General features: G+C 38.1%; 2 protein-coding genes and 1 long non-coding RNA gene across 6 annotated transcripts in view; 1 reads left to right on the top strand and 2 right to left on the bottom strand.

The window, feature by feature from the left end:
- LOC100643889 (probable serine/threonine-protein kinase dyrk2) overlaps positions 1-26,230 on the bottom strand; it is a 263,981-nt gene that overhangs the window by 142,917 nt on the left and 94,834 nt on the right. The gene's annotated exons all lie outside the window — the stretch shown is intronic.
- On the bottom strand, positions 1,870-24,561 carry LOC105665849. Of its 2 annotated transcripts, none has more exons than XM_048406523.1 (2): positions 22,405-22,527; positions 1,870-2,898 (listed from the first exon to the last, which is right to left on the bottom strand). In XM_048406523.1, the coding sequence occupies exon 2, from the start codon at positions 2,319-2,321 to the stop codon at positions 2,004-2,006; it is 318 nt and encodes a 105-aa protein (XP_048262480.1). In that variant the 5' UTR covers positions 2,322-2,898; positions 22,405-22,527; the 3' UTR covers positions 1,870-2,003. The 2 variants fall into 2 exon arrangements, 1 of the variants encoding a protein (XP_048262480.1); XR_007224327.1 differs by lacking the exon at positions 22,405-22,527 and adding an exon at positions 22,553-24,561 and having other exon boundaries at positions 2,329-2,898.
- Positions 7,571-11,111, top strand: LOC125385256. Its single transcript, XR_007224329.1, has 3 exons — positions 7,571-9,186; positions 9,362-9,564; positions 9,973-11,111. It is a non-coding gene; the product is annotated as an uncharacterized LOC125385256 (long non-coding RNA).

Genomic DNA, 26,230 nt, shown 5'->3' with positions numbered 1-26,230 from the left:
CACTTTCAAAAATCGAATTGATCATGAAAGGTGGAAGTATTGAATCAAAGGGGTGAAATTATTTAAAGGTAAGATTATTTGCGACAACCTTGACTCAGATTTTGAGTGCTTATTCTCTGGAGATTCCCTCAATTCAATCGTTAAGGCGCACGATATATAAAGTTTGACACTTGACCGATATTACCAACTCGCTAGAAATGTCTTTCAATAAATATACGCGGACGTTATTTGCGAGTTGCTATATTCATCACGAAGTTGCAAACTTCGTCATCATTTTTCTGAACAATTCATCAATTTAGATAGATGGTAACGTAGTATCTGTTGGAGATGAATCTTCTGTTCGCAAGACGGTGTTGGATTTCTATGACTATTTTCGAGCCAGATCTTTTTCTTCACTTTTTAATGAAATTTTCCAATCGAATGGCGTTGACGTACGCATTAAAAAATGCGTGAACGCAAATAAGTGTTCAGTAATAATAAGAAGATATACAAGAAGAATATATGATTCATAAACGAGAGATCGTTCTTAAAATACTTCAATTTCCGTCTCCATTTATAAACTTCAGAAATACTTTTCATTCTGTCGCTATTGCTATATTGTACATAAAACATATACACGAAATATATACTGATGTGAGAATGTAATTTTTCTTTGGCCATGTTTTAATGTAACGAACTTTACGTAACAGAAATGGACATGGCTGAAACGTTAATGGACGCTAATGACAAAGAACACTTTTTCCATCAATGATATTACAGAGCCCATAATCCAGGCTAGTGATTTTGTGTGCTTAAAATCATTTATCTACTTATGAAACACGGTCCTTTAATTTCTCAACCTTTGTCGAATCATACGAACGGTATTTTATACTTTAACCTATTTACTCTGATTAGCCTACATTTTTCATTTAACAATTTTTCACCTTGAACTATATTCCAATAAGATGAAATTTTTTAATTTAAGATGAAATAAGATAGAATTTTATGAAATGCAGAAAAGAAGCATGACGATGTATCTAAAGGAAAATTATTAACGATTAGATGTTGTAATGACGACTAAAATGTTTGGCTTTCGCTATAATAACAGTACCGCGAAGTAAAAGCAGTTGAATGCTTAACCATATGATTTCACTACACGATGAACATCATGCATGCCCTAGTAACACATAATCCATCTATACATAGACATAAATACATGAATCGAAAAATAATTATACTATAGTGTAACACTGACATGTTTAAACAACCAGTCGAAACAACGATTCCAATTGTACTAAAATCCTTCGTCGATCATTTTGTAATTTACACAATGAGTTCGTAGAAAACCTAACATAAAAGAAAGAACTCAACCCTGTTACGCTTTTTAAAATTCTTTTGACCCAATTGCGTTTTCCTCCTCTCTAACTTTTCGAATTTTGCAAAATAAAATCGCTTGAATTTCTTTCTTGATTGTTGCGTCAACGATCCGTTTCTTTTTGGATTGGAAAATTCTCTAACTAAACGCTATTGGATAAAAAGAAAACGAACATTTTTATTACTGTATAAATATAAGAAAACTTTCCGAGCAAACGAAATCGGTATTACGTAAAAAGAGAAAAGAAAAGAAAATTCTTTCAATTAAACAACAGCAGTATCGAATATATGAGACAGAATTAATTTAGTCGTAAATAACGTTAAATAAAACAATTCCAAAGACTATAGAAGAGTTACGAAAAAAGAGGAAATATAGAAACAGACATTTTCTACCAAACAATAGACACAAACCTGGACAGTTCGCGATTGAGAAAACGAAAAAGAAGAAACCTGCCCAATGTATAGTAAAACAACGTACGATCACGCACGAATAGAACGCACTGACTCACCACATGAGATCTATGATGCTGATGATGCATTGTATGATGATGATGATGTCTCTTCTCCTTAGCGTGATGCTTAGCATGATGCTTGCTGCCCCTGTGCGGTGGATAAGTGTGATAAAAGATAAGGTCGTAGCAAGGCTGGCGTCACCTGACCTCTGCCATTTCGCACTTGGACACCTCTATCTGCCGGTTGTTAGGATGATTCTGATGGCCCGGTACGGTCAGCTGGGCCGAGCAATTGTTGTGAAGCTTTCTAGAGGCGTTGTTCGTCTGCATAGCCATGTTGTTCGATTTCTCGTCGTTTTGCGTCGTGTTTTCCAACGTCATATCGTTCTCGTCCAAATCGACCGTGAACGCGATACGATGATGAGCCGGCAGCATTTTCACGTTCGAGCCGATCGGCGTCACCGTGGTGGCTGGATCCAGCTTCACCAGAGCTGCTTGCAATTCCAAGGCATCCATGTCTCACAATCCAGCCTCGTGATCTCTCAAACGACCGAAAAACCAAGGGAAAATAGACGAATCGATCGATCTCGAGGGGACAATCCGACGAGACGGCTCTCGCGGTCGTTCAGTTGGCTGACTTATCGTCCAGATATCGGATGACGTTGATCGGATGAAAACGCTAGTTCTTCCATTTGAGGCAATCGACGTCGAGTTTCTCAACCTTTATCTTTCACGTGCTCGTTCTTTAAAAGAACCGCTACGCCCGCGATCGTTCCTTCTTCCCTGCTTTTCACGTGGATATTTCGAGAAACGGGACGGAATCATAAAACAGCAACTTGACCCTTGAATTCTCTTCCGTCGTACATCGAATCATCACACAAATATGCCCGTGCCTATTTTTACGCTTCTGGAACGCCTTTCGATTCTCTCGCCACTCGTTCAACCAGACTACGAAGAAGAGACAGCTTCCAACAGATTCGCGTGCTTTTAGACTTTCACTTAATCACGCGACTTTCCGTTCATTCTCGATCTTCTCGAAGTACAGATTAATTTAGGAGGGTTTCGTGTTTATTCATGTTTCGAGATATACACTCTGCAAGGAAATATAAACGGCGTTTCAGACTTGTAAAGGCTTCTCTAGACTCACAGACAATGTGTCTTATGGACGTAGTCTCTTGTGTTCCACTTCAACGGAAGACAAAAGACTTGCCAATATTGACTGTCCGTGGACACATGTCCGCGGATAATTGTCTGGAAATCTGGACAAGCCTTAAACCTATCAGGATTACGAAGCCACGTCTCGAAGCAACGTTTTGTAAGACTGCTGGGTTGTTACAGGCTTTCTGACATATCTGAGACTTCTCGAAATTATCATTGATACTTTAAAGCTTTAAAATACCTCGAACTTTTTCGATAAAGACACAAATTCGAAGAGAAATTCAAAGGTAGAATTTTGCTTACATCGATCTACGAAGTTTCAATGTTTAAAATCTTTCTCGATAAAAATACAAATTCGCAGGAATGAAATTTCAAGATGAAATGCCACTTAGGTGGATCCACGAAGAGTTTACCTAATTTTTTCAAATTTTAATGCATTGTAATCGATATTATCGTATCGTGTGTTACTTTTATTTGTTCATTTTTAATTGCTATTAATTAGTTCATTATTGAAAGAATCTCTCTTGAAAGGATTAAGGTAAACAAGCCAGCCAGTTTTACGAACATAATATCTAAAAATTGTTCCTCGTGTTCATACGTCATCGACCACCAATAATTTCGCGAACATCGGTTGAATTATACAGTTTCTAGGTGCTCGTCGCAGGCTGCACGCGACTTCCACGCACCCTGAACAATAGGAACCCGAGTGGCCATCAGAGATCCGCCTCGTCATCGCGATTATGATTCCGGACAGCGCGAGATCGCGTGAAACTGCTTCGTTACGCGTCGTTGAACGATCCTCGAGATTTAACGGAGGGACCCTGTCGTATTTCATTGTTCCACCAATATTTTAGATACGCGTGAACGCTGCATCGAAATGGACGAGTTCATTCTCGCTATGAAGATAAGACGCTATTAGCACGAAATAGAAAGCTACCTATTTGGTACGCGTTTGGATTTTAAAGATTGGAACACGATTGTTCGAAACGTTGTAGATATCTCGAAGAGAGTTTTTAGAAACTAGTTGAGAAATTTTGTATCGTTGAATTTAAATCTTTTGTTCAACATATTGAAGTAATATCAAGAGGACAAAAATATACTGCACGATTATTGTATATTTTACTCATGGTAATTCACGCTTATTACGGACATTATTATATTATGTGTTGATGTATGTACGAGCATACAGAGATCTTTAGTTGTATTAACGCTAGAGCTACCGGCGGTAATAATACAAAATTTATACCAAATTAAAATAAAGATATGTATATATTAATAAAATGAACGACTGTGTTATGATATTTGTTCACCGATAGATCGATGGGATGAAGTTATATCGAGTGAATATGATTGAAAGCTTCAACTGATGGAACTATGTATTTTTTACATGACTGATACAAGAAGCGATTTTACGTGATTATATGCGTGAAGATAAGAAGATAAGAATAAAATTTGGTTAATCAGGCAAGCAACAATATATACTTACTTTACGCTGATGTGAGTTGTAAACCGGGAAATTGATATAAAAGGTAGTTGCAAGCAACTGATTCGAGCTACTGGTTTTAATAATCTCATTGTATAGCCTATTTGCTTTTTCTTTAAATCGAATATTTCAAATTCTAAGTATATAATATATTGAAAATTCAATTGGAAGAATAGTAAATAGTATCAAGCAAAAAGTGAATTTATCGTAAGATTCGACGACCTTAAATTATTTTACGACGTCCTGTTTTTAGCAAGAGTAGCAAAAGAGTTTGGCTGCGATCTAATTGTTATACAACTATGCAACTTGAGTAACCAAGGCTATTACGTTTGCCAAGGCGATAATTAAGATTGTGGAACAAGTTTGTCAAGGTGATAATTAGGATATTCAAACTTTAGAAACTTCCTAATTGTACTATTATAAAAATATAAAGGAGAATTAAGACCAGCGTAACGCGTAGTATTCATAAGCTTTGAGGATAAAAATTAATAAAAAGTTCCTTAAGCTTTTGAGATAAAGTGAAAAAATTCAAATTGCAATAAAAATTCTCCATCGATATAGACCACTTTGGCACTTTTAATTTTCCTAAGAAATAACGTGATTTTATTTATTCTGCAATATTTCGTTTCGAAATAAATCTAAACAAACTATCAGAATTATTCTCCGTTTGCAATTATTCACGCGTTTAAATAATCTACAACAACTTACGGATGTTTATTAATTATTTATACCGCTATGATAATATAACCTGCAAACTGAAGACAAACCAAAAGTCCGAAAGAAATTCACATGTTTTATTCGAGCGCCGCATCGGATGTATTTCCGGTTTGCAACTGGAGACGTTAGCATGATTCACATCCCAGACGCTGGTCGGCACAGACAGAAGGTAGAAAATTTGCACATAACATGCTAGAGACGAGGCAGACGTCGCTGCATCTCTAACGATTCTTTTTTTATTCTACATACTGGAGATCGACTGAAACTCGAGACTTCTTTCGTCGAACGTGGGTGGATTCAGCTTATATGGCATCGCAGAAATCGCTCAGTGTCCAGAACAATCGATAAACAAGGAGTTCGTGAACCTACCAATCTTACACGATCCGTAAATATCATTAAGTTTTACGATTCCTGATTTAGCGACGGTTGGAAGCGTTTGAAGAATTCGTCTGCGGGTCACAATATTGGAAAGTACTAGTTTTCTCTTTAATTGGCTTTCTTCGTCTCTCAATCTGTAAAATTAGTTTAGTTGATAAACATTTATAGATAAAAGTGATCAGTGAAAAAATGAAGTTCAATGACAAAGCAGCGAACTGTAATGAGATCTCTCGCAATTAAGAAGAAGTTTGTAAAACTATTTTTACCACCCATGTGTTTTCATATTTTCCTCCTTACATCTTTGAATTTGCAACCGTTTAATTGCACTCGGGAAAACCTCTCTGACTTTCAATGATTGCTAGTTAGATAAACGTAATACTACATTTTTCCAATGGAGCTAAAGACGTTGACTGTTTAGTTTCACAGATTTCTTGTTAGCGGTTGTCACGAGATTCACTAGTCGGATAACACGAAAGCAAAAATTATACTACCTCACGATAAGCAAACTTTCGGTATACGATTACCACGGGACACATAAAAACGAGATATTTCACGATCCACTGCCAACGTTCAATTGCCCTAACCACGTGTTAATTGTAATATGTATATGTATGTATATTTCTGCAAAACCCACGCAGTAACGAAAACTCTACAAAAAAGGAATTCTCTGGACTATCGGTGAACCGAGCAGAAACCCCTATCTGATTCGAGTTAATGTTCGAGAAGCAGTTGAAGTAAACGTACGGACGAATAAACCGAGTAGGTTTAAAGGCCCGCTTGCTCGTTCCCTATGGGGATGTTCACCGTTGTCCTTGGAAACGAGCGGCAATTAAAAACGCCTATTCCACGGATTACCTATTCGCAAACGAGTCAGAGGCAGACGAATTTTATACCCGCTTTATAGAGCTTTACCTTGCTTTATGTTCGGTGCAGAAAGACGGCGCAGGTATTCGTGAAAGGAATTCCAAGGGCAACGGTGTCTGGGCCTCGAAAGGACGGTCAACGCACCACAGTTTCCTTTGTGCGATTCAGCCGCGTTTCTAAATCGTTTTCACAAACTGTTGAGAGAGCTGGAACGCCTAGAACGCCCACGGGAATCAGCCGTTTCTACCTTCGCCGGAGAGACATTGTACGCGCCTGGTGGAGCACGTTTTTATATTACTCGAATCGATTTCCCTCGCTCTTAGATAGGTTGAGAAGCAATACGGCTGGGGTTACAGGATTTTTTGATCTCGCCAGGTTAAGTTTGATAAATTTAATGGTAGCGAGGAAATAATCGAAACGGTACTAGGAATAGGCTAGCATTCACAATCCTGTGATATTGTGAAATAGAAAGCTACTCAAATTACTGCAAACCCCTTAAATAACAAGATTGAATATATCCTCTTATTTGGAGAAATATACCTATCAACTGTCTAGCTAAATGTATTCCATAATGATGCAAAATCATCTCTAAAGATCATAGTTCTCTAACGACTACCGATTACCAATCTGGAGCATCGCGCAACAATTAGAGATTAGTTGTCTTCATCTTCTCCTGATTCGACTCGTTAAGCAGAATGTAAAAACGTAGTTAACCTAAGGTACAGATAAATATACCCTAGCCTACCTTCAGACAAATTAACCTAACTTGTCGCTAACGAGTGAAGCAAAAGCCAAGCATCAATCTCTCCGTTAACGCCCAAAGATGGATCACGCCCGTGTATCTGTCATTCGAGCGTGGTTACCGACCGGGAAAGAGAATCGCAGGATGTCCCCGATGACGAAGCCGAGTTGGTCGTTAAAGGTGGACACAGGCCCGGTTGAGTGGCCCGAACAAAGGATCTCGAACTGGACAATGGCTTTTTCTCGACGTTTCTGACGACCTTTGCCGCGAGAGAGGAGAGAACAGAATGTAGCAAGGGGCCACACAACACTATAGACGGCTCTTTAGCAGCCGTAATGACAACTTCTCTCGGTGTGGCGCGACTAGTCGTGGTGCGGCGGTAATTAAAGGGCGTGGAAACTAGGTAGCTCGGCGCTCGGCTACCAGGGCCACTTTTCTTTCGGCACAGATACGATGAAAAGTGAACTGTTCCACGCTCCGCTACGCTGAAAAGAACACCACGGTGTGTACAATGCCAGCTGGTAAGCACGAAAAATTTTCACTCAATAGTGAGAAACTTGGTGCCGCGAAAGGATAAGCTTTGTCTCTAGAAATAATAACGCCCCGGCCGTTTGATACACCAGATTAATTAATAGGGAAACGCGCCGGTTATCGTTTTCATCGTCGTGCCTTTGTTCCACGTACGTGTTCCATATATGTTTAATACATTGAAGATCGTGAAGTTGTGTTAACACAATATGTATGTCATTTGCAACTACTTTTCCATCAATTTACGATATCGATCTTTAGCTTTTTAATATTCTAGCCGTGAAACGGAGCACCAAGGATTTGCTTAAACTGTTAGTTTGGAACAATGTTCAGCTGCTATAACATTTGCAATTTTTCTCCTCCGTATCTTTCCTGGAATTTCCGACTGCGTTACTCGGGATCAACATTAAATGTAATCTAATTACAATTTTAATTAAATGAAAACGCTAAATAATAATTAAACGCCGTCCTTCTGTAGAAACAGGTTTAATATCTCTGCATATTCAATTACGTTATTTTTCAATTTTCATTTATATATTCTTCTCAAAGAGTATTTTATATTTGCTATTATCAATATATTACAGCGATATCATTCGTGTCAGCCTTCTAAGGTTCACAGTGACACCCGGTAACGATACTTGGGGATTAATATCAGCCCCTAAGACACACAAAGCAACCAAACCAAGCCACACAAGATTCCTGTCAACATAATCTATCTCCTGTAACCTAATCAGCTAATTCGCAAACGTTTCCTCCCGACGCCAACCAAGTATCTATAACCTGGATTCGAGCATCCGAAATATCTCCGACCTTCCACCTTATCCACAAATATCAGCCTTCCACCTTCCCTTCGCAAGTTTCTATTTCTTCATTTCTTCCGCAAGAAACTACGAGCACACGTGGAGCCGCTATCTGTCCCGATATCAACATCGATAAATCGAAATGGGAACGAAGGTCCAGGATTTTCTATTAAGCCGACTGTTCGCTAGCTGCCAGACGTCAAGAGGCAGAGTTACAATTATCGAGGCCATTCGTTCGTTACGAGACGCTGGATTCTCGGTAACGACGAGAGGATACCTTCGTTTTTTCCAATTCTTTCGCCTTCTCCGATGCCTTTACTGACTGAACTGACCAGAGCTACTCTCCGCGTGGACTTTAAGTGGGGTTACCGGATGGGGGTCAGCTGTTATTGGCGTGTACCGTTCGCCACGTAAGTGCTAAGTGCGAGAGCTGCGAGGTTACCGACGAGATTACCCCTGCAACACCAATAATCGAGTAATAACGAAGTCGACCGGCTCGCTTCCTCCTGTACCCACCTATCTCGGAAGCGACGCAGATTCCACGGCAGATCGGTATCAGAGGCCGCCATGGTTCGGACCACACCGCCGGCTATAATCTGGCATATATGTGCTTCGAAATTACTCGTTACATATATATAATACTTTGAAGGGATACGCGATGAATGGGCTTTGTGGAATTGTTTAAACGTTCCTGGGGATGGTTTTAAAGAGGTGAGTAATTTGGGGGTGTTGGTGCGCTGTTACTATTAGTGCTGTAACTTGTTGTTCGAAGCTAAGAGATGAGCCATGTAAGAGTTATGTAATACGTATATTATTATTAAATGTATGCTGTATATTATGTATAACACTGTCTAATGTCTAATATACTGTATAATATAATACGCAGACTGAATACCTGGTTCTGATAGAGAATTTCAACAATATATAGAACTTCGAACTAACTGCTATAGTGATACGAGTTTCTCAGAAATAAAACTGATCAAGTCACTTTCCATGAGTTTCACAATTTTATCTTCATATGTGATTATATATCGAGCTTCTCAGGAACGAGTTATCCACTTGCACGAGTTCATGTGTTTCAAGAAAATGGTATGTACATGCGATAATTTCAAGAAAATGGTGAAAAAATTCTGACATTCGATATAACGTCTGTGAGCAGTTCTAATAAAATACAACGGTACCTTGATAAAGAAATAAAGATACACAACAACAATTAATATAATATGTACCATTACTTTTTTATTCAGATAATCTTACGCTTCGATTAGATATTCGTTAAAAATATTATATTACTGTATGTTGTAACGAATGTTATAATATCACGAAAGAAACTATACGACGTGCCTCGAATCTAAAGTTAATCGTGCGCGACGTATCGAATCACGATCGATTCACCTGACGACGTGGAGCGTTTTAACTGTAACGTCACCGGTGAACTTTCATTGTTTGTCACCGGTTACCTCCGCAATTTGTAATTTAATAATCCCTATTAATCAGCGTCAGGAGCTCGCTGTCGCGTTTCGCCGCCTCGCAGAGGCCAACCAACGGGAAAATGGCGTCGCTGCCCGTGAAGATAAAGTTGGACGCGATTCGGACACGCTGATAAGGGGTGAAACGAGCGTGGCTGTGGAAATGACGGCTCAGACGGCGATTAGCCTTCTCGAGTAGGTCGAGGGAAAGAAATTGCACAATGGGGCAGAAACGACGTAGAAACGACACGAAAAACCACTATTCTTGATAACAAACAATGGCCTTTGTTTTACTTTCTACGATGCGATTACGTTAACTGATATTTTGATGTTGTCACTGTTTGCCGGTATTAGAGGCAAGTATTTTTTTACAGATCGAAACGATATTGTATAATAAAGGCAATCTATATTGGTATTAAAGGACATTTTATCACGCGAGATGGATAGCTGATTTTTTATGTAAGTTAAATTATAGGATCGTAATGTAATGTAAAACCATGGGAACAATGAAATGTATTGAATTGGAAAACTATATTGTGAAAATGAATTGTATTGAAGGTTTGACGCAACAAGCCGAGGAAGGTGATTATTTAGGGAATAAAATTATAATACTATGCGTAGAAGCAGATTTGGGGATAGAATATTTTTATGTTTCCGAACAAAAGGATTTATATCCACCAATAATACCGAACTGTATGTAGATACAGATCTAGTAAAAATATTCGAACAATAAGATTTAAGAAATTATCCAAGAATGCGAAAGCAATAATACTCATCGTTCGGAACTAGTCATTTCTCGAGACACTTTCTAAAATCCCAATCGTTCAAATAAATCCTATATAGCGCCACGTACTACGTGCTAAACGACGAAATGAAAATCACGCGAACAACTATCCATATATTCAAGGATAAAAATAAAAATTTCTTTAAAGAATAACACAATCCCATAAGAACTTTCTTCCATTCGAACAACATTCCATTCGAACAATCAATTTAAGCGTCTCTTCTATACATATATATCCTATCCGAGTCTCATTCCAAAGTCCTGTTAAATCCAAGCTAAGCTGAATAGCCATTACGCGAATGCTTCCGTGTTTCGTGTTCAAACAGAATGATTCCAGAAGTGCGTACGATAAAGTTATCCGGTGCTTTGTTGCTTGGCGAAATTATCGGAGATACGATGTCGTTGTCGTTGCAGACGCGTATGTGATCGTAAATCGCGCGCAACATAACCGTGTGTTTTACTCGCGACGACGACAACGATGGTCTCTACGACACGAACTTCGAGCAATACCTGCGTCGAGACATTTTCCTTGGAAAACCATAGAGAGATAGCTACAGGGGTTGAGTGGAAAAAATGAAGAGATAAAGAGACGTACGTTCCGCAAGTTACGAGACCGGTGATTTTCAATATAAAGTTTAATAAAACACGTTGGTAATAAGACCCCCGAGATATAAATTTATGTTGCGAATTATTTTAATGTGTACTCTACTCTGGTTTTAGTTGTAATTAGACTGTGGATTTTTATGCGAATTCGTATTATTAGGAGGACGATTAAAGAAATGTAACCTAAATAGAGTAAAGCTTCTACCCTGAATTTTTGTTTTATATGTTTCTGCGTCTTATGTACATTTTTTAACCAGTTATTTATAACACAAAAATTGACGAGTATCGTCTTCGTTTTGTAATGGCAATATCCATTTGCCTATTTCAAGTGTACTAATAATAAACGTCCCGTGATTTACTGATGGTAATGTTGGAAAGAGAAAGAACGAATGGAAGGAGAAAGAAGAGGCGATTAAAAAGAGAGACAAAGGAAACGAAGGCGAGTGAAAGAAAGGAAAAAGGCAAAGTAAAAGAAAAGGGAACAAGGACAGAGAAAGAGATGGAATGGAGATTGAGAGTTGAAATAAGGGGGAAAAAAGAGAAATAATGGACCAACTGAGAAGTAAGTGGCAGTGTAAGAAAAAAAGAATAGGAAAATCAGAAGGAAAAGGCTGGAGAAAAAAAATGGCGAATAAAAAAAAGGAAAAAATGAAGGAAACGACAGCGACAGAGAGAAAACAGAGGAAAAAGCGAAGGCGACGAATCGTCAATTTCGTTTAGGTACATAGGTGGACGTGTGACGGAGGCGAATCGTGGCACGGACAGAGGGAAACGATGAAAAATCGTTGGACGGTAGAGCGTCACGAACGAACGCAAGAGAAAATTGTAGCATTTGCGGCACGTGAGAGGATTGCATGCAGTCCGCGTAAAAGCTGCAAGAATCATTGACTGTGTATGTGTCTATACACGGTGAGTCACCGGATACAGGAGATCAAATAGAGTAGTGTTGGATTTCAGGGCGCAAAGAAACACGTATAAGATAATTTAAATGAAATTGTAGAGAAATTATAGTGTATATATGTAGTGAATATATATAGATGTTACGTGTAGATATTTTTGCGCATAAATGGTACGGATAATTTGCTGATTATAATAATTGAGAGAGGATGCAAGAGAAGAAATTTAAATGGTTCAAAGAGAACTCTTTCTGTAAATATAACAATATATTATGCAGTTGTATAATTCTTTTAGATAGGACCGTGTAGTTACTTCCTCGTAAATTACTGCAATTTATTATTCTATGTAAAAAGGTAATGAAACCTTGAATTATTGAAAAAATAATTAGTTCGTGAGATATCTTAATTACTCTATGAATAAATAAGTTCTTTTTTATTCTCGCTAGATGTAACCATTTACAATCCTCATTCCCGTCCTTCTTTGTTTCCTATGCTGTAAAAAATAGTTTCTATTAACTCGAATAAAATAGATTATTGAACGAATCATATATTAATAAAGGAAATAATACAATACATATAATAATTATAAATGGAACTAGTATCTAAGACAAAAAATAAGACTAAAAAGAAGGTTTCTTTCTTCAGATATCCAGATCTCCAAATTATATTTTATGTTCCTTCAGATCCAAAGTTAATTAAGTTCCACGTTTCTCGTAACTCACTTCGTGTATGTGCAAACCTGTATCGAGATAAAGCACGAAGGTACTTCCCTCAGTCATGACTGACGTACCGCAAGAGATGTTAAGCTCGCGTAACGAACATCGTAACGTAAAAGTAAGAAACGCTTTTCTAAAATCCCGCTAGAAGATATTCGAACTGGTCCACGAACATTCTGCGTTACGTCTGTGCTTTTCCATCTTTAGCCACCAGGCAAGGGAAAAAAGCCACGAAAGTATTGAGAAAAAAATGATTCGTGTCGTTAGAAGTCGAAATTACAGGAAAACGAGAAGCACGAAGAAACAAACACGAAGGAAAAAAGATTGGGTCGTTGACCAAGAAAAAAATTTCCTTTTACCATCTTTTCCTGCCATCACTTTGAGCGTCTTCAAAGCAGCTACTACCCTTAATTTGGGAAAACATCGACTTTCGTTTTGTTTCCATGAAACTAGACAGTCTTCTCATGGGATTAATGCGTTTAGTGATCAACTTGGCGTCTAATGACTTTCAGATTATCCTTAAATTAATAAAATCTATTTACTTATCATTTGATAAGTCTGTAGTATCTATAAATCTGAAGTATTAAGTTGAATCAAACATTAAAAAATTTAAGAAAAAAAGTTAATACACTAGTGCAAAAAGAAAAATATCACAAAGTGAAAAAGATCTTAAAAAATTAAAAAAATAACCTGGCTCTAATATAGAAAGAAAAATAGCACGAAGTCAAACTAAAGTTAAAAGATTCAATAGCAATACATAGAAACAGCGGGATGATTCAATAAGATATTCCAACTTTTTCTATGAACTTCCAACAGTACTTGATTCAACCTGCGATAAAGAGCTACTTAATAAAATTACTTTTCTATCAAATTCCTTATCGAACTTCCATATACCGATACCTTACGCTTTCACCATACTCTTGTCCGCTAACATATGTCCGCAAAGGATCAGATAATAATCAGCCAAAGCAACATTGCTATTCGCAAATACAAATTGCCTGACCTGTGAACTTGATTTCTTATCACGTCCAGCGCAACTATTTCGAACACTGTCGCATGCATATAAATCTAAAACCTTATCAACCTTACACACACCCAGCTACATATAGCTGTACGTACACAAGTATTCCAACACTTGCTCATTTCCCACGGGATTCGATTTAATGATATTGATTAATTCCCTCTATATAATTGTTTTATACATCGTAGAAATTCATTCAACCAGCGAATACTTATCACAGGGCTAATTAAAATTTATCGATAACTTGAAATCCTTAAAATTTATAGCCTACATCGTAGATAGACAGTGTAGAATCAACGAGAATGTAGACATTATAGCTTCCATATAGCTACTTGTAATTAACTTGTTCAATTTCTTTCTCTTTTTCTCATAAAATTAGTATACTCATAAAATTAATTTACGTATATATTACAAATTCAAACAGAATGTTTGAATATCCATCAATAGATTATGTACGTTTATGCAAATTCATATTTTCATATACACAACCAAAGGAACGAAACATAAGAAACTCGTTTTATCTCCAAAATATCATAATAAGCACTTTACGCTGAATATTTTACATATTTTTGCATATTACACGCATTTTGCATATCTTTAACATCTTTGAATTCCCCACACACGCATAAACATTCTTGATCCATTTACGAAGTACGAAGTGTGTACGTACGAACATACACACGTATTATGAACACAATCAGAAAAAGAGAAAGCAGCGTCACACATTCCGCAAGCCTGTGATAGGAACGCGAACTATCCGCCACCCCATTTTGCAAAAATCGCTTTATTGCGCGGAAAAGAGGTGGTATCGCGTGCACTTTATCGTGAACGCTCGTCAAGGGTGAATAGAGATAGCCTGGAAGTGTTCCCCTCTGTGGACAGAACCTCGATATTGGACAGCAGGTTGGCCTGATTTACATTGCGCAACCTGTAGAGTGCCCGATGGGAAAAATCGAAACGAGATCCGTCGAAAAACTGACCATTTTCGAGGAAACTAAATAGAACTCCAGCCACATCGAAAGAAATTTTCAGAAACTTTGCACTCCTGAGTTTTATGCGACGACAATTTTTCGGGAACTTCTCACTATCGACCTTTATGTGACAAAGATAATCTTTTCTAGTAAAATTTCAATTCTGATTTTTATACAACGACAGTATCGACTTTTCATGTTACAAAGACAATTTTCAGAAAATTGTCACTTTTGTTTGGTGTACGATAAACAATTTTTTCGATAAGAATAAATCGCGATTTCGTGTGAAGCGTGAGATATCACGAACATGTGCATGTGATACGACTTATTTCGATATTAGTTTATATGCTAATTTTTTCCATCGATCGTGAATTTAATGCCAGTGGATGGAATATCGCGTTTGCTGCATTCAACACGATTATTGGCGATTCGTGGAAGTTTTCTTTTAAGGAACTGTATTTCTCTTTTTTTCTTTTTGTTTTACCTATTACATAGTAATAGTATCTGTGGGATCTTTATTTGGAAGTTTCCCTTTACACGTGTCGATTTACGTTTTATTTGAAAAATTGCAACGTGACAAATTGTTTTTATCTTTTCTGAGCGAGATGACCGATTTCTCTGTTGAAAAAACTGGTATCAGTGACGAAAAGCTTTTTTGCGATAGATAGTTTTTCAGTGTCAATTTTGTGTAAGCTTTGGGTAGAATTTCTTGTATCGGCCGAGAAAATTTTTTATCGATATCTTATATAAGTTTTATATTAGATCGATGATACTGCGATGGCGTAATCGTGAAATTTAAATATTTTAGGCAATGAGCGCAACTGATTTCGGAAATAGTTCATTTTTATTTACGATATTATCAAATATTATATATTATAATATTATATATCAAATATATCCTTCCATGAATTTATTACGGTTATTAATCCAATTAAATTCTACCTTTTTCTCCAGAAAATGAAACGCGACGAAACTTTGCTACTGTTTCGTGATCACTGTGTATATCAACATGTGACATTTTATCTATCTTTTAGTGACATTTGTGAAGGATTACGTTAAAATACAACATTATTGGTATATGTACGAATGGATTTACGAGTTTTATAGGTATATTTACCTATGATAGATAATTCCCAAAGTCTCGTGCCATGAATAGTAATTTCTCAAAGTTAGAGGATTATATTCAATTCTGCGTTTGCGTGTAAATATATGTACGTCTGTATTAAATATATTATTCATATCTTTTAAGACAAATTGCTAAAAACGTAACTCGTACAAGTAATGTAGCATTAAATCAAAACTTTTCCTTCCCCTGCATTAACTATATACTATTACACGTATATCAATTACAGTGATTACGGTGATTGGAAAAGAAGCAGAATAAAAGGTAATGTGTTTCAAAACGCATGTAATTATATTACGATTTTAAAGACGAACTTAGAAACGTGGAAATATGAAAAATTTAATGCTCCTAATTATACCATAGTTTCTAAGACGATCGTAAAATCGGGGCAATAGAAAAAGAATGTAAAAATATTAGAAAACGGAAAAAATTGCGTAAGCAACGTATTAATATACAAAGGTATATTTGTATTATTTATTGCCTTTGTTACGTAAAACTTGATTTATTGTCATTGATAAAGGGTAAAAATCACGCGACAAATGTTTAATCACGACATTATTGATTCCTAGAAGCGGTAAGGCCGATCGCAAGGCCTGTTGGTCCCGATTCGCGAGTCACGATCGATCGATCGACGATTGAGATCAGGCCCAAGCATAAATTCACCAGCAGCCAGAGATTTGCTCGTGCATAGCCAATAAACACGCCCGGTTAATGATTTATCGCGATCTCACGACTGACGCACATATGTAGCTATATACGTACATATACATATCCGTTTTCTATCGGTGCATTCAGATCAAACTTTTATCCACGCATTGCCCGTAACAGATCGTTAGAGAGAGAAAGATAGAACACGCTTTCTTTCGCCAGAGAGAATTCTGAGTCATAGTTATGCATTCGAGTGCACCAGAAACCGAACTCACCAGCTGTGCATATCCGGAGGACTGACTGCAAGGACTGAGTTTTCGATCATTCATGTGTCCACGTAGTTCGAATGTTATGTTGCACATTGTAGATCAGAACAGAAGTTCGTTTCAAATGGTTCTAGGGTGTGTTAAATACTGAAATGCTGATATCTTTGTGAGCCATGTTGGGAAATTTAGACATTTCTGTTTGTAATAAATTATGTTAACAAACAGTGAAATGTCGATTCTTTCGTAATAAATTGCGTTTAATAAACGCAATACTGGGTTTGTAAGAAATTCTAAGGAAGCCTGCTTTTTTCTAATAGCTTGTGCGAACAATATTTGATGATGTGAAAAATTGAAATAAATGAAAGAAATGAAAAAAGAACTGTGAAATTGTTTCCTTATCGCGGTAATCTTATGCTGTTAAACTATTGGAATTTGTCAGTAGAACATATGCCAAGATCAAATATGCGATCAACCATAAAACAGATCCTAATCATCGAGTCGTTTTAGAGAATAGCGGAGCTTTAGCCGACCAATGGTAATTACTATTAATCATTTTCGCGCTGCCTGATGTGTGGTAATTAATACTAGCCGCGAGAAAGTTGCACGTTTCGCTATCTACTGCGAACGAATATGAAGAAGACGACGAAGACGACGAAGACCACGACGATAATGATGATGATAATGACGATGGTGCACCTCGTTGACTCTTCCTGGGTTGAAGGGCTCGTTTTTGTTTTCCAACCTGCGGACTATCCTGACCTATGACCAGAATCGTTCCTGCGCGTGAATATCCTATGTGTTAAATGCAAATAGACAATTTTGTCTATAATTAGTTAGTAATATATTTTGTCCCATTTTTTATCATTCCTTCTCGTCGCTAAACCTTAACTTTTGCATTTCCATTTTATAAGATTAACGTAGCAACGGATTTAGAATAAAAGCATTTTAGACTTTTCAAGGAACCGCGCTACTTATGGTACGACCTGATCCGAGGCAAAAGTTTTTGAAATACTACCGTTAGCTATAGATCCCTTATGTAAGATTTCAAGCGATAAAGAACCACTTTTTATGTTCATAAACTAAAACAAAGTTGTGCATCGTATTACATCGAAAAAAATAGTAAAACAATAAATCGCATGTAGAGCGGAAAATCAGGTTGGCGAAAATATCCTGTGCGAATTTCAAAGAAGAAGACTGCGAAGGAATACAACCTGATTCCTTGCAGAAACCAGTTGACTTTGAACCAGTGAAACGAGAATTGTTTGCGCTCGAGGTTTCAAAGCAGCAGGATCTGCCTTACACCAACACAATAGTTTCGATTGAAACGGTTTGACCGAGCAAACTCCGTGTCTACAAAAGCTTGTGAAACTACTCTATAGCACGACAGAGAATTTTGAGTTTCAATAAGTCGATATAACCGCTAGTTAATGGGAAATAATGTAGCGCTGGAGGTAACAAGTTTTGCTAACATACGAAGTTCAAAAGAGGTCGAGAGATCATTAGAATTTCATAAAAGAGGATCAGTAGATGGAGAAACGAAGGACGCTTTAATATTACACGTCTCGTTATCTTCTTCCCCTTTGGTTTTTAACGCGCGAGTTCAATACGAATTCCTTTAATTTTATTTTAATCCCTTCGCAGACGAATTTTGTTAGAATCGAAAAAAGATTATTCTCTATTTTTCTCAAAATAATGAGCTCACGCGTATATGACGATTGAGCGTTAAAATTGATTATTCGTAGTCGTTAATGATTCGGAGATATTTTATCACAACAATTTTCGTCGTATCTTTTCGAATCCGGTTCCTCCGTATTCCTCGAAAAGCTAAATTATATTTTACTTCGTTTGGTTTTTTGAAAAACTTCCGTTCCAATATTTATATTACACGTATTACGTGCAAAACTGTACATTTTTATATAAAATTCTTGTGCTCCTGAGTTACGTGACCCGCACGGAATATGTTAAAGCGTAATATACTATCTACTGATGCAAATGTTTATTTGCAACTATTTCATCGGAGTTTATACCGAGCTGTCGCGATAAACTCATTCGAGTTGCGTTCAGTAGTTTCCAGCAGACATTTCAAGTTTCAGATATAGGTTTGATGCTCGCTTACGTGCGATCTGTTGCCATACGAATATTTACGAGACTACGCGAATTCAAAGCGTATTCTCCGATTAGCGGACTTTTACGCGAAACTAAGATCATACTTTCCTGATAAACATATTCCGCAGCTGCAGTGAGTAACATAGCAATATCTCTAAAGAACATTATCTCAATTTTTTTCCCCACCCATCCTATTTTGTACGATACTATAAATTTCCCTGTGAAGCACCTTCTTTGGTTCAGTTATGCTACTCACTCTACGTATCACGTTGCATTGAAAGTGAGAATATTACTCTCGACGGTAAAAGCGAGCGATTATATTGCTGTGACGATGAAGTTTACGCGGTCAACGAAACAACCTGAACCATCTGATACACTGTTCCCATTATCCAGTATTATGGATCGTTAAATCGAACCTATATCTTTCTATGAATCGTATGGAAGTCTGCCTGTCGGTCCATTAGACCGCCATTGTGACGATCTTGCAGCCATTTAATGGACTTTGACGCAAAAGAAAACTTTATCAACCCCATAGCGCTAAATATTCCGGACAGAAGAAAAGAACGAAGGTACATTTCGCGATAACGGCAGGCTTCTAGTTCTTGTTAACAATCTTCCACGAGCAGACGTATCTACATAGAATGGTCGTTTCACTGCTGTGCAACCGGACTAAACTTGTAGAATAAAACGAAACGTGCAAGCTAAATAAGTTTCGTTATTTTATCCATAGTCAATTTTCTGTTTAGCTTCTTCGCAGCTCGGAATATCTTTAACATACTCTCATTGGTGACTGAATTTTTAGTAATTCTCTATATTACTTCTTTATAAGCAAAAAGGAACTATTATTGATTACAGACTTTGTTATTCTTGTTGTTAATAAAATAGACGCCCGATTCGATGATTAATACTTGCGAGTAACTAGTATGTAATGTGTATTTAAACGTATCTTACATAGATAATGATAATTACAGTACGATGAGAATGAAGGACATACAAGTACAATCGCGTTATTTGCCTGAATAAAAATTAACTACTTAACTCTACTGCAAGCAATATTTTTAGTGACTGCTAGTCGCAGTATTCGAAGAATCATAGATAACAGTATTATTCCCAAGAAGAATAAAGGAAAAGGTTGGAACAACGTCTCCCGACATAAACGTCGCTTCAGAGTTCAGATAAAGAATATCTGATTACGAAATTGTCTGTGGTAAACAATTTACGAAAGTATATATAATCAAGGTGTTTTGTACAAGGAATCGATGAACCGTGACAAAATCGCATATTCCATGTAGAATGCATAGTAACACGTAGGCGTACTGAATTCAGGACGCAAAACGAGCGAGAAAAGTTCGCGTAAATATACGTTCTACTTTGTTACAGATCAAAGTTGCACGATGTGCTCGTTGTTTTTCGAAAACTACGCCTAAATAACACCTTTCTGTTTCGCGATCAGATAAAAGCTTCCAAGTATTTTATCGAAAGCTTTCTATCTATTCAGTTGACCGAACATTGTTATCGAACTATTAAATCAAATATTAGCGTTTATTAGTACACGAATTCCATTACACTAACTTAATTAATCGTTTCGAACTAAAATCCGAAAGTAGTTGTATTGATTCTTCAAGCGTATATTTTATTTTTCTACAAGTGTCTGAACATTTATGGACGAGAGTGAACGTAAGCAATATTTGCACTCATTCTTTATAATAATCTATATTGTCTCATATTATATAAAGAAAGGGAAGAATATCTGCAAGCCTTTCGTTTATAGTTAAAAATTTTTGTCAGACCAAGTCTATCTATGTATATTACTTGGAAGCCCTTTTTCCAAACTAGTATTATCCACACACATCGATACACTTATCGAAAGGAACACACTTTTCCTCGGCTGCCTGAAGCAATCACCCCTCTGTCGACCAATAGGTAACACACTTTTCCAATCCAAAAACCTTTTGCACACGACGTTCCCATCAATCCTACGATCCAATAGCTCTACCCTCTAAAAGCACGTGAAACGAGTTCTCAAGACTCTCGAGAGCTCCTCTAATTTCCACAAACCCATATCCAACGATCTAATCCCATACCCCGATGCACAATTTTCCCTAACAAGCGCAATGTGACTGAAAGATGCAATTCAGTCAGGACCGTACTCCATACTTATTGCAACCTATCGACATCTCCATCGTTTTCTTGCGATCGACAAACTGATCGACCAACAAACAACGGTCCACATTTTGCACACACGGTCGAGCTTATTTCCATCGAGGTGTTTTCCGTTCGACGAACGAGATTTCAAAAATTTCTAGGACCGATCACGTTCACCGAATACAAACCTTTACGTAGCCAAATTAACCAACTGCATTTTTCAAATTGGTTTCTTTGACTAATATAATTATGACAGTAGTGTTTTATCAAAGCGCCAATGAAACTTCAAACTGTTTCACGCTATATGATATATCTTCAAAAATTTTTTTTCGTGAGCTAGCGTGAGTATTATGATCGGTATACCTCATAGAAAACCGAAAAAAATCACAAAATGCAAAATAAATGACGTTTGTAATCCTGTCTTTCCACTACGTTTCAATTCATGGAGTTTATAACACGGTTTCCAGGAGGTTTCATATCTGTCCGCGATATCTCTGTATTATTATCTTCGGCGGTGGAAAAACGAAAAACACGCCCGCATATTTCCCAGCAGCGACGCTGCGACGCCGTCGACGTCCACGGCGCGACGCCAAGGGAGACGCCTGGAGAACGGTCGCGGTGGGATCGTCGACACGCGGAGAGGCCACGCGAGCCAGGTTCTCACACGCGAGAGCCAGGTCGTCGCGCACGGTCACGGCATGCATACGTGAAAACGCGTGGAGGACCAGCAAACGTATACACAACCAGACGATGCAGATCGAACGAGTCAAACGACGACGCGAGTGACGACATTAGTAAGTACACTAGCAACGTACACGATTAATCTACAGAAATAACGTACACGAGTATGCACGAACGATATATACAAGTAACGTACAATAGCCGAGGAATGTATGTGACATATACGAGTACCGAACATGAAATGGACGAGAAGACGCGCTAGTTTGCAGCCTGCAGCGGAAACGAGCAAACGAAAATTTTCTTTCCGATAATATCTCGGAGCAAATTTGTTTTTTCAAAACTGCTGGACAACGCACTTTCCACCGATCAAAGGAACACGTCAGAGCTATTCGATTTGATCGATCAGCTGCCGATGATCCCTTTTATCATTTTACTATGCCGCAGTCAATGGTGCGTAAGAACGGAGAAAGTGCGCGACTAATGAGATAGAGATATCTCACGTGATCCTTCGTTTTATTCCCCAGTCGATCAGAGATCGAATCCGAATCCCGATCCGACGGCTAGATCACCTCTCGACGATTGCTCTCGAGCAAGCCCGAAAAACCACAGGCCACTACTCTCTCTCTCTCTCTCTTTCTCAGTTCACACCTTCTTCCTTCCAGATCCAATTCACGCGTCTCTTCTCCTCCCGTTTCTTCCTCGATATTCTCCACTGCCAGAAATTCCACCAGTTTACATCCTTCCGAAACGAAGACTCGATCACTGTCACCCAAAGAGGATCGATGACGCGGAGACACCGGAGGAGCGAGAATCACGAAGGTCGGCGAGTAGGGTGTCGCGAGTACCGCATCGACAATCTAGCACCACGTCGCCAACTTACTGGCTCTCTCTCGTCGAATCATCGCACGAACACGTTCAGAGATATAGTGCAACGAGGATCGACCCGATCACCGACGATGGACCAACGTTCACGGCACTAATTGATAATCACGAGACGCATAAATACATCGGTAACTCGATAATCGCGATATATAAAACGTAAAATTGAACGAAACGTTACATGTACCGCGAGGGCCAACTATTCTTCTGTTACGTGAACGCGTTTTCAACGCTCGAAACAGCACACGACTTTTCGCGCTGGACCACCCGGAGCCTCGCGTTCCTCTGATTCTCTTCGCCGTCCTCTCCCTCGTACTGTGTATACGCCGATAAACCACCCACCTCCTACCCTTACGGCACCCTCCTACCCCGCCAACCCTCTCTTCTCTTCAACCCTCTAGCCTAGTAGTAGTAGGATGCGGGGAGTTACTGGGGTGGGATCAATATGAGGTTGAGCGAACGCGGGAAATTCGCGCGCAGGTCCTTCTCCACCCTCCACCCTCCCCTCCCTCCACACGATACTACTCTCTCTTACCCCCTACTCTTGGCTAACCCCTCTGTCCTCGTCTCTGTCCTCTGCCCGCACCCTCTGTCTATCCTTTTTTAACCGATGTAAAGAGAGTACCTCGTACTAACGTCTACCTCGTCTCGCTCTACCACAACCCTTCTGCGTCCGTCTCTCACCGATTTTCCCGCTCCTTTTTCGTTGCCTCGTCGTCCCGACGTCTCCCGTTCGGCTCGTTTCTCGGCCAACCTTCGCGGCGGAGAGCCCACCCTTCGCCTCGAACCTTCCACCAGCTGCCCTGTTTCTATGCCTCACCTGATTGTACACGCATCTAGGTGTATACGGTGACCAGTCGAACGGGGCTGTACTAGATTCGACAGATTTGGCGGTGTATTAACAAATAGGTTCGTTTGCTACCAATGCGTATACGTTCTATTGTTTTCACCTTGTCGTAGTTCTCATAGTTTCTAAGAATCGATCTTACAGTCTGCTTTCAATCGAGAACAGGAGTCTTCATGCTCGCAAAGAACAATCAACGTTGGATTGAAACTACAAGTTTTACAATTGTAAAAATTCTTTGGAAGCAGCAGGCAGCAGAATTAATTATTTGAAAATTAATTGCTCGACCCTCGGTAATAATTAAAAACGCAAACCAAAGTGAGCAACGAGGTTCGGTTAAATGTTATAACATTTTCTAACGAGAGAGAATGCAGCTCCTAGGAAAAGTAGCCATATTTTAATGAAAGGACGAGAATGCTTGTTTCGAACCTTTGGTTCTTTTCTATGTTGTCCCTTGGTTGCGATTTTCTGGATTAGGATGTTAGGTCGCCTTTGACAATTCGTTCTTTTCATAGCATTACATACATATGTATAGGTGGAGGTTTGTGAGATTCAGTTATAGATAACTAAGGGTAGTCCCTGTCTGATTTAAACGACTGACTTTGTAATCTTTAAACTGATCGATTTGCTGGGTGCAGGAACCTTCGTCAAAGATGATCTTTTTATGGCGACCTTTTAAGTTATTTTATTGCGAATGAATTCTACTTGTTGCTTGTTTATTACAGCGGAGAGTCATTTCGAAGGTATTCTAAAGGCTTGGGTTTTGTGTAGGGTGTGAAAGGGTAAGGGTCTGAGACTTTGAGAGGTCATTGTACTCATTAACAAGAATAGAAAACTCTTAATGAATACGGCTTCTAAAATTATACGTAATATTTCTGATAGAAAATATAACTTTTTATCTCTTTGTGGATGCGTTCGTCTATAAAAAGGAATGTAGGGAATGAATGAAATGTTTAAAAATACGATAATTTTCTCGTGTCTTTTAATTGATGTATCTAGAAAAGGATGTTTAATAAAAAGTTTTATACATTACCATACATTTTATTCAGAAGTAAAATTGATTTTAACTTTTATGTTTCCTATCTATTATTTATTCTGAATGAGCGATATCGCGAAACAGTAATTTATCATGGAGTTAAATAACTCGGAGGGATAATGTTTAACAAGAGAGATCATATTAAAATTCAAGAAATTGATATCCGCGATTCTGTTTGACTCTGATACCCGGCGATTTTTATGCAACGTTCCTTCACGATGCAAATGCGATTTCGCGGAAAAAGTAGCCGATTCCTATGCGTTGCTTCCGTCGTGAATTTCCGCGGCACGTTGTTAAATTTGCAAGAAACATGTACTACGTTGCCAACGGCGAACCCGTATAAAATTCCGTTTCTAAGCAACGAACTCGAAAATTATTAATTCTCCAGTCATGCTATTGTATGCGTTTCATATTTCCAGGGAATCGAGCTATTTCCAAAAAAATAAACACTCTCCTACTCTAACTCTGTTCAAATTGAAATGTTACAATGAGAAAGATCGAAGATATACATTCGTGATACCGCAAAATAAAGAATAAAGTACGTATAATAGACTGAAAACGTAAAGGAAAAAATTAAAGATTAAATTACGAGAAGGCTTTGAAGAGACATGCACGTGACATTTAGAAAACAAGAAGAAAGAATAAACTAGAAATAGATTAAAAATTAAATTACGAGAAGCATTCGAAGAGGCATACATCTGACGTTAAAGGAAGAGGATAAAACGAAAGATAAAAGATTGAAAATTGGATTGCATTAAAAAAGCAATTGCACGAGTGACGAGAAATAGACATGGCAGAATTATAAAGAAGGAGCAAGTATTCGATTCAAAAGAAATGGTAAAACCGACTTGTAATTTCACATAGTCACATAACGTTCCCTGAACCAAATGATATTAATGTGAACTTTGGACTTCACGCAACGGCCCACCAACGAGTTCTTTTCCCTTCAAGCATCGCTGCAACCAGAGCCGATCGAGTAAAGTTGAATTGCGTTTACGCCATTACAACCCACGCCCCTCTGGTACACAGCCACAGTTCGAAAATACCCGTTAAACGTGAAAGGTAACGGTCAAATATCAACTTAAAGCATCGACTTGCAACTTACTTTTCGTATAATGTTTGAACAGCTTTCGCAGTTTGCAAAAAGCCTCTTGCTTCGCGCCGGCACGTTCCACGAATTAAATCGAGTTTCCCTGGAATTTCGTACACTTACAACGAATTCTCACAAACCTCTCATTGATCGATTCCAATGGTAGAATTATTTGTCAAAAAATTAATTCTTTGCCCAATCCTGGATACTTTAACGTTTTTTCAATCTTTGCACGCTTGATCTAATTTTATGAAATTTATTATTTATCGATATAACGAGCTAAGCAATAGATTTGAAATAAATCAAACAAAATCTCTCAATGATAAATAAATATTTTCCAATAATAATTTCCATATAATGGACAAATATTTCACGTAAGATAATGGTTTCCCTCGAAGCTTGCCATGGTAACGGTTGAACGATCACTCGGCATAGTCGAGTCGGTTTTTTCCAAACTGAAAGGCTTTCTCCCGTCAA

This window comes from Bombus terrestris, chromosome 6 (assembly GCF_910591885.1).
Source record: "Bombus terrestris chromosome 6, iyBomTerr1.2, whole genome shotgun sequence".
Taxonomy (NCBI): Eukaryota; Metazoa; Arthropoda; class Insecta; order Hymenoptera; family Apidae; genus Bombus; species Bombus terrestris.
Note: the sequence above shows the minus strand (reverse complement) of the source record. Positions and strands in the feature narration are given on the sequence as shown.

Excerpts from the sequence above, each read along its gene's own strand:
- LOC105665849 (XM_048406523.1), bottom strand. The coding sequence starts at position 2,321 with ATGGATGCCTTGGAATTGCAAGCAGCTCTGGTGAAGCTGGATCCAGCC.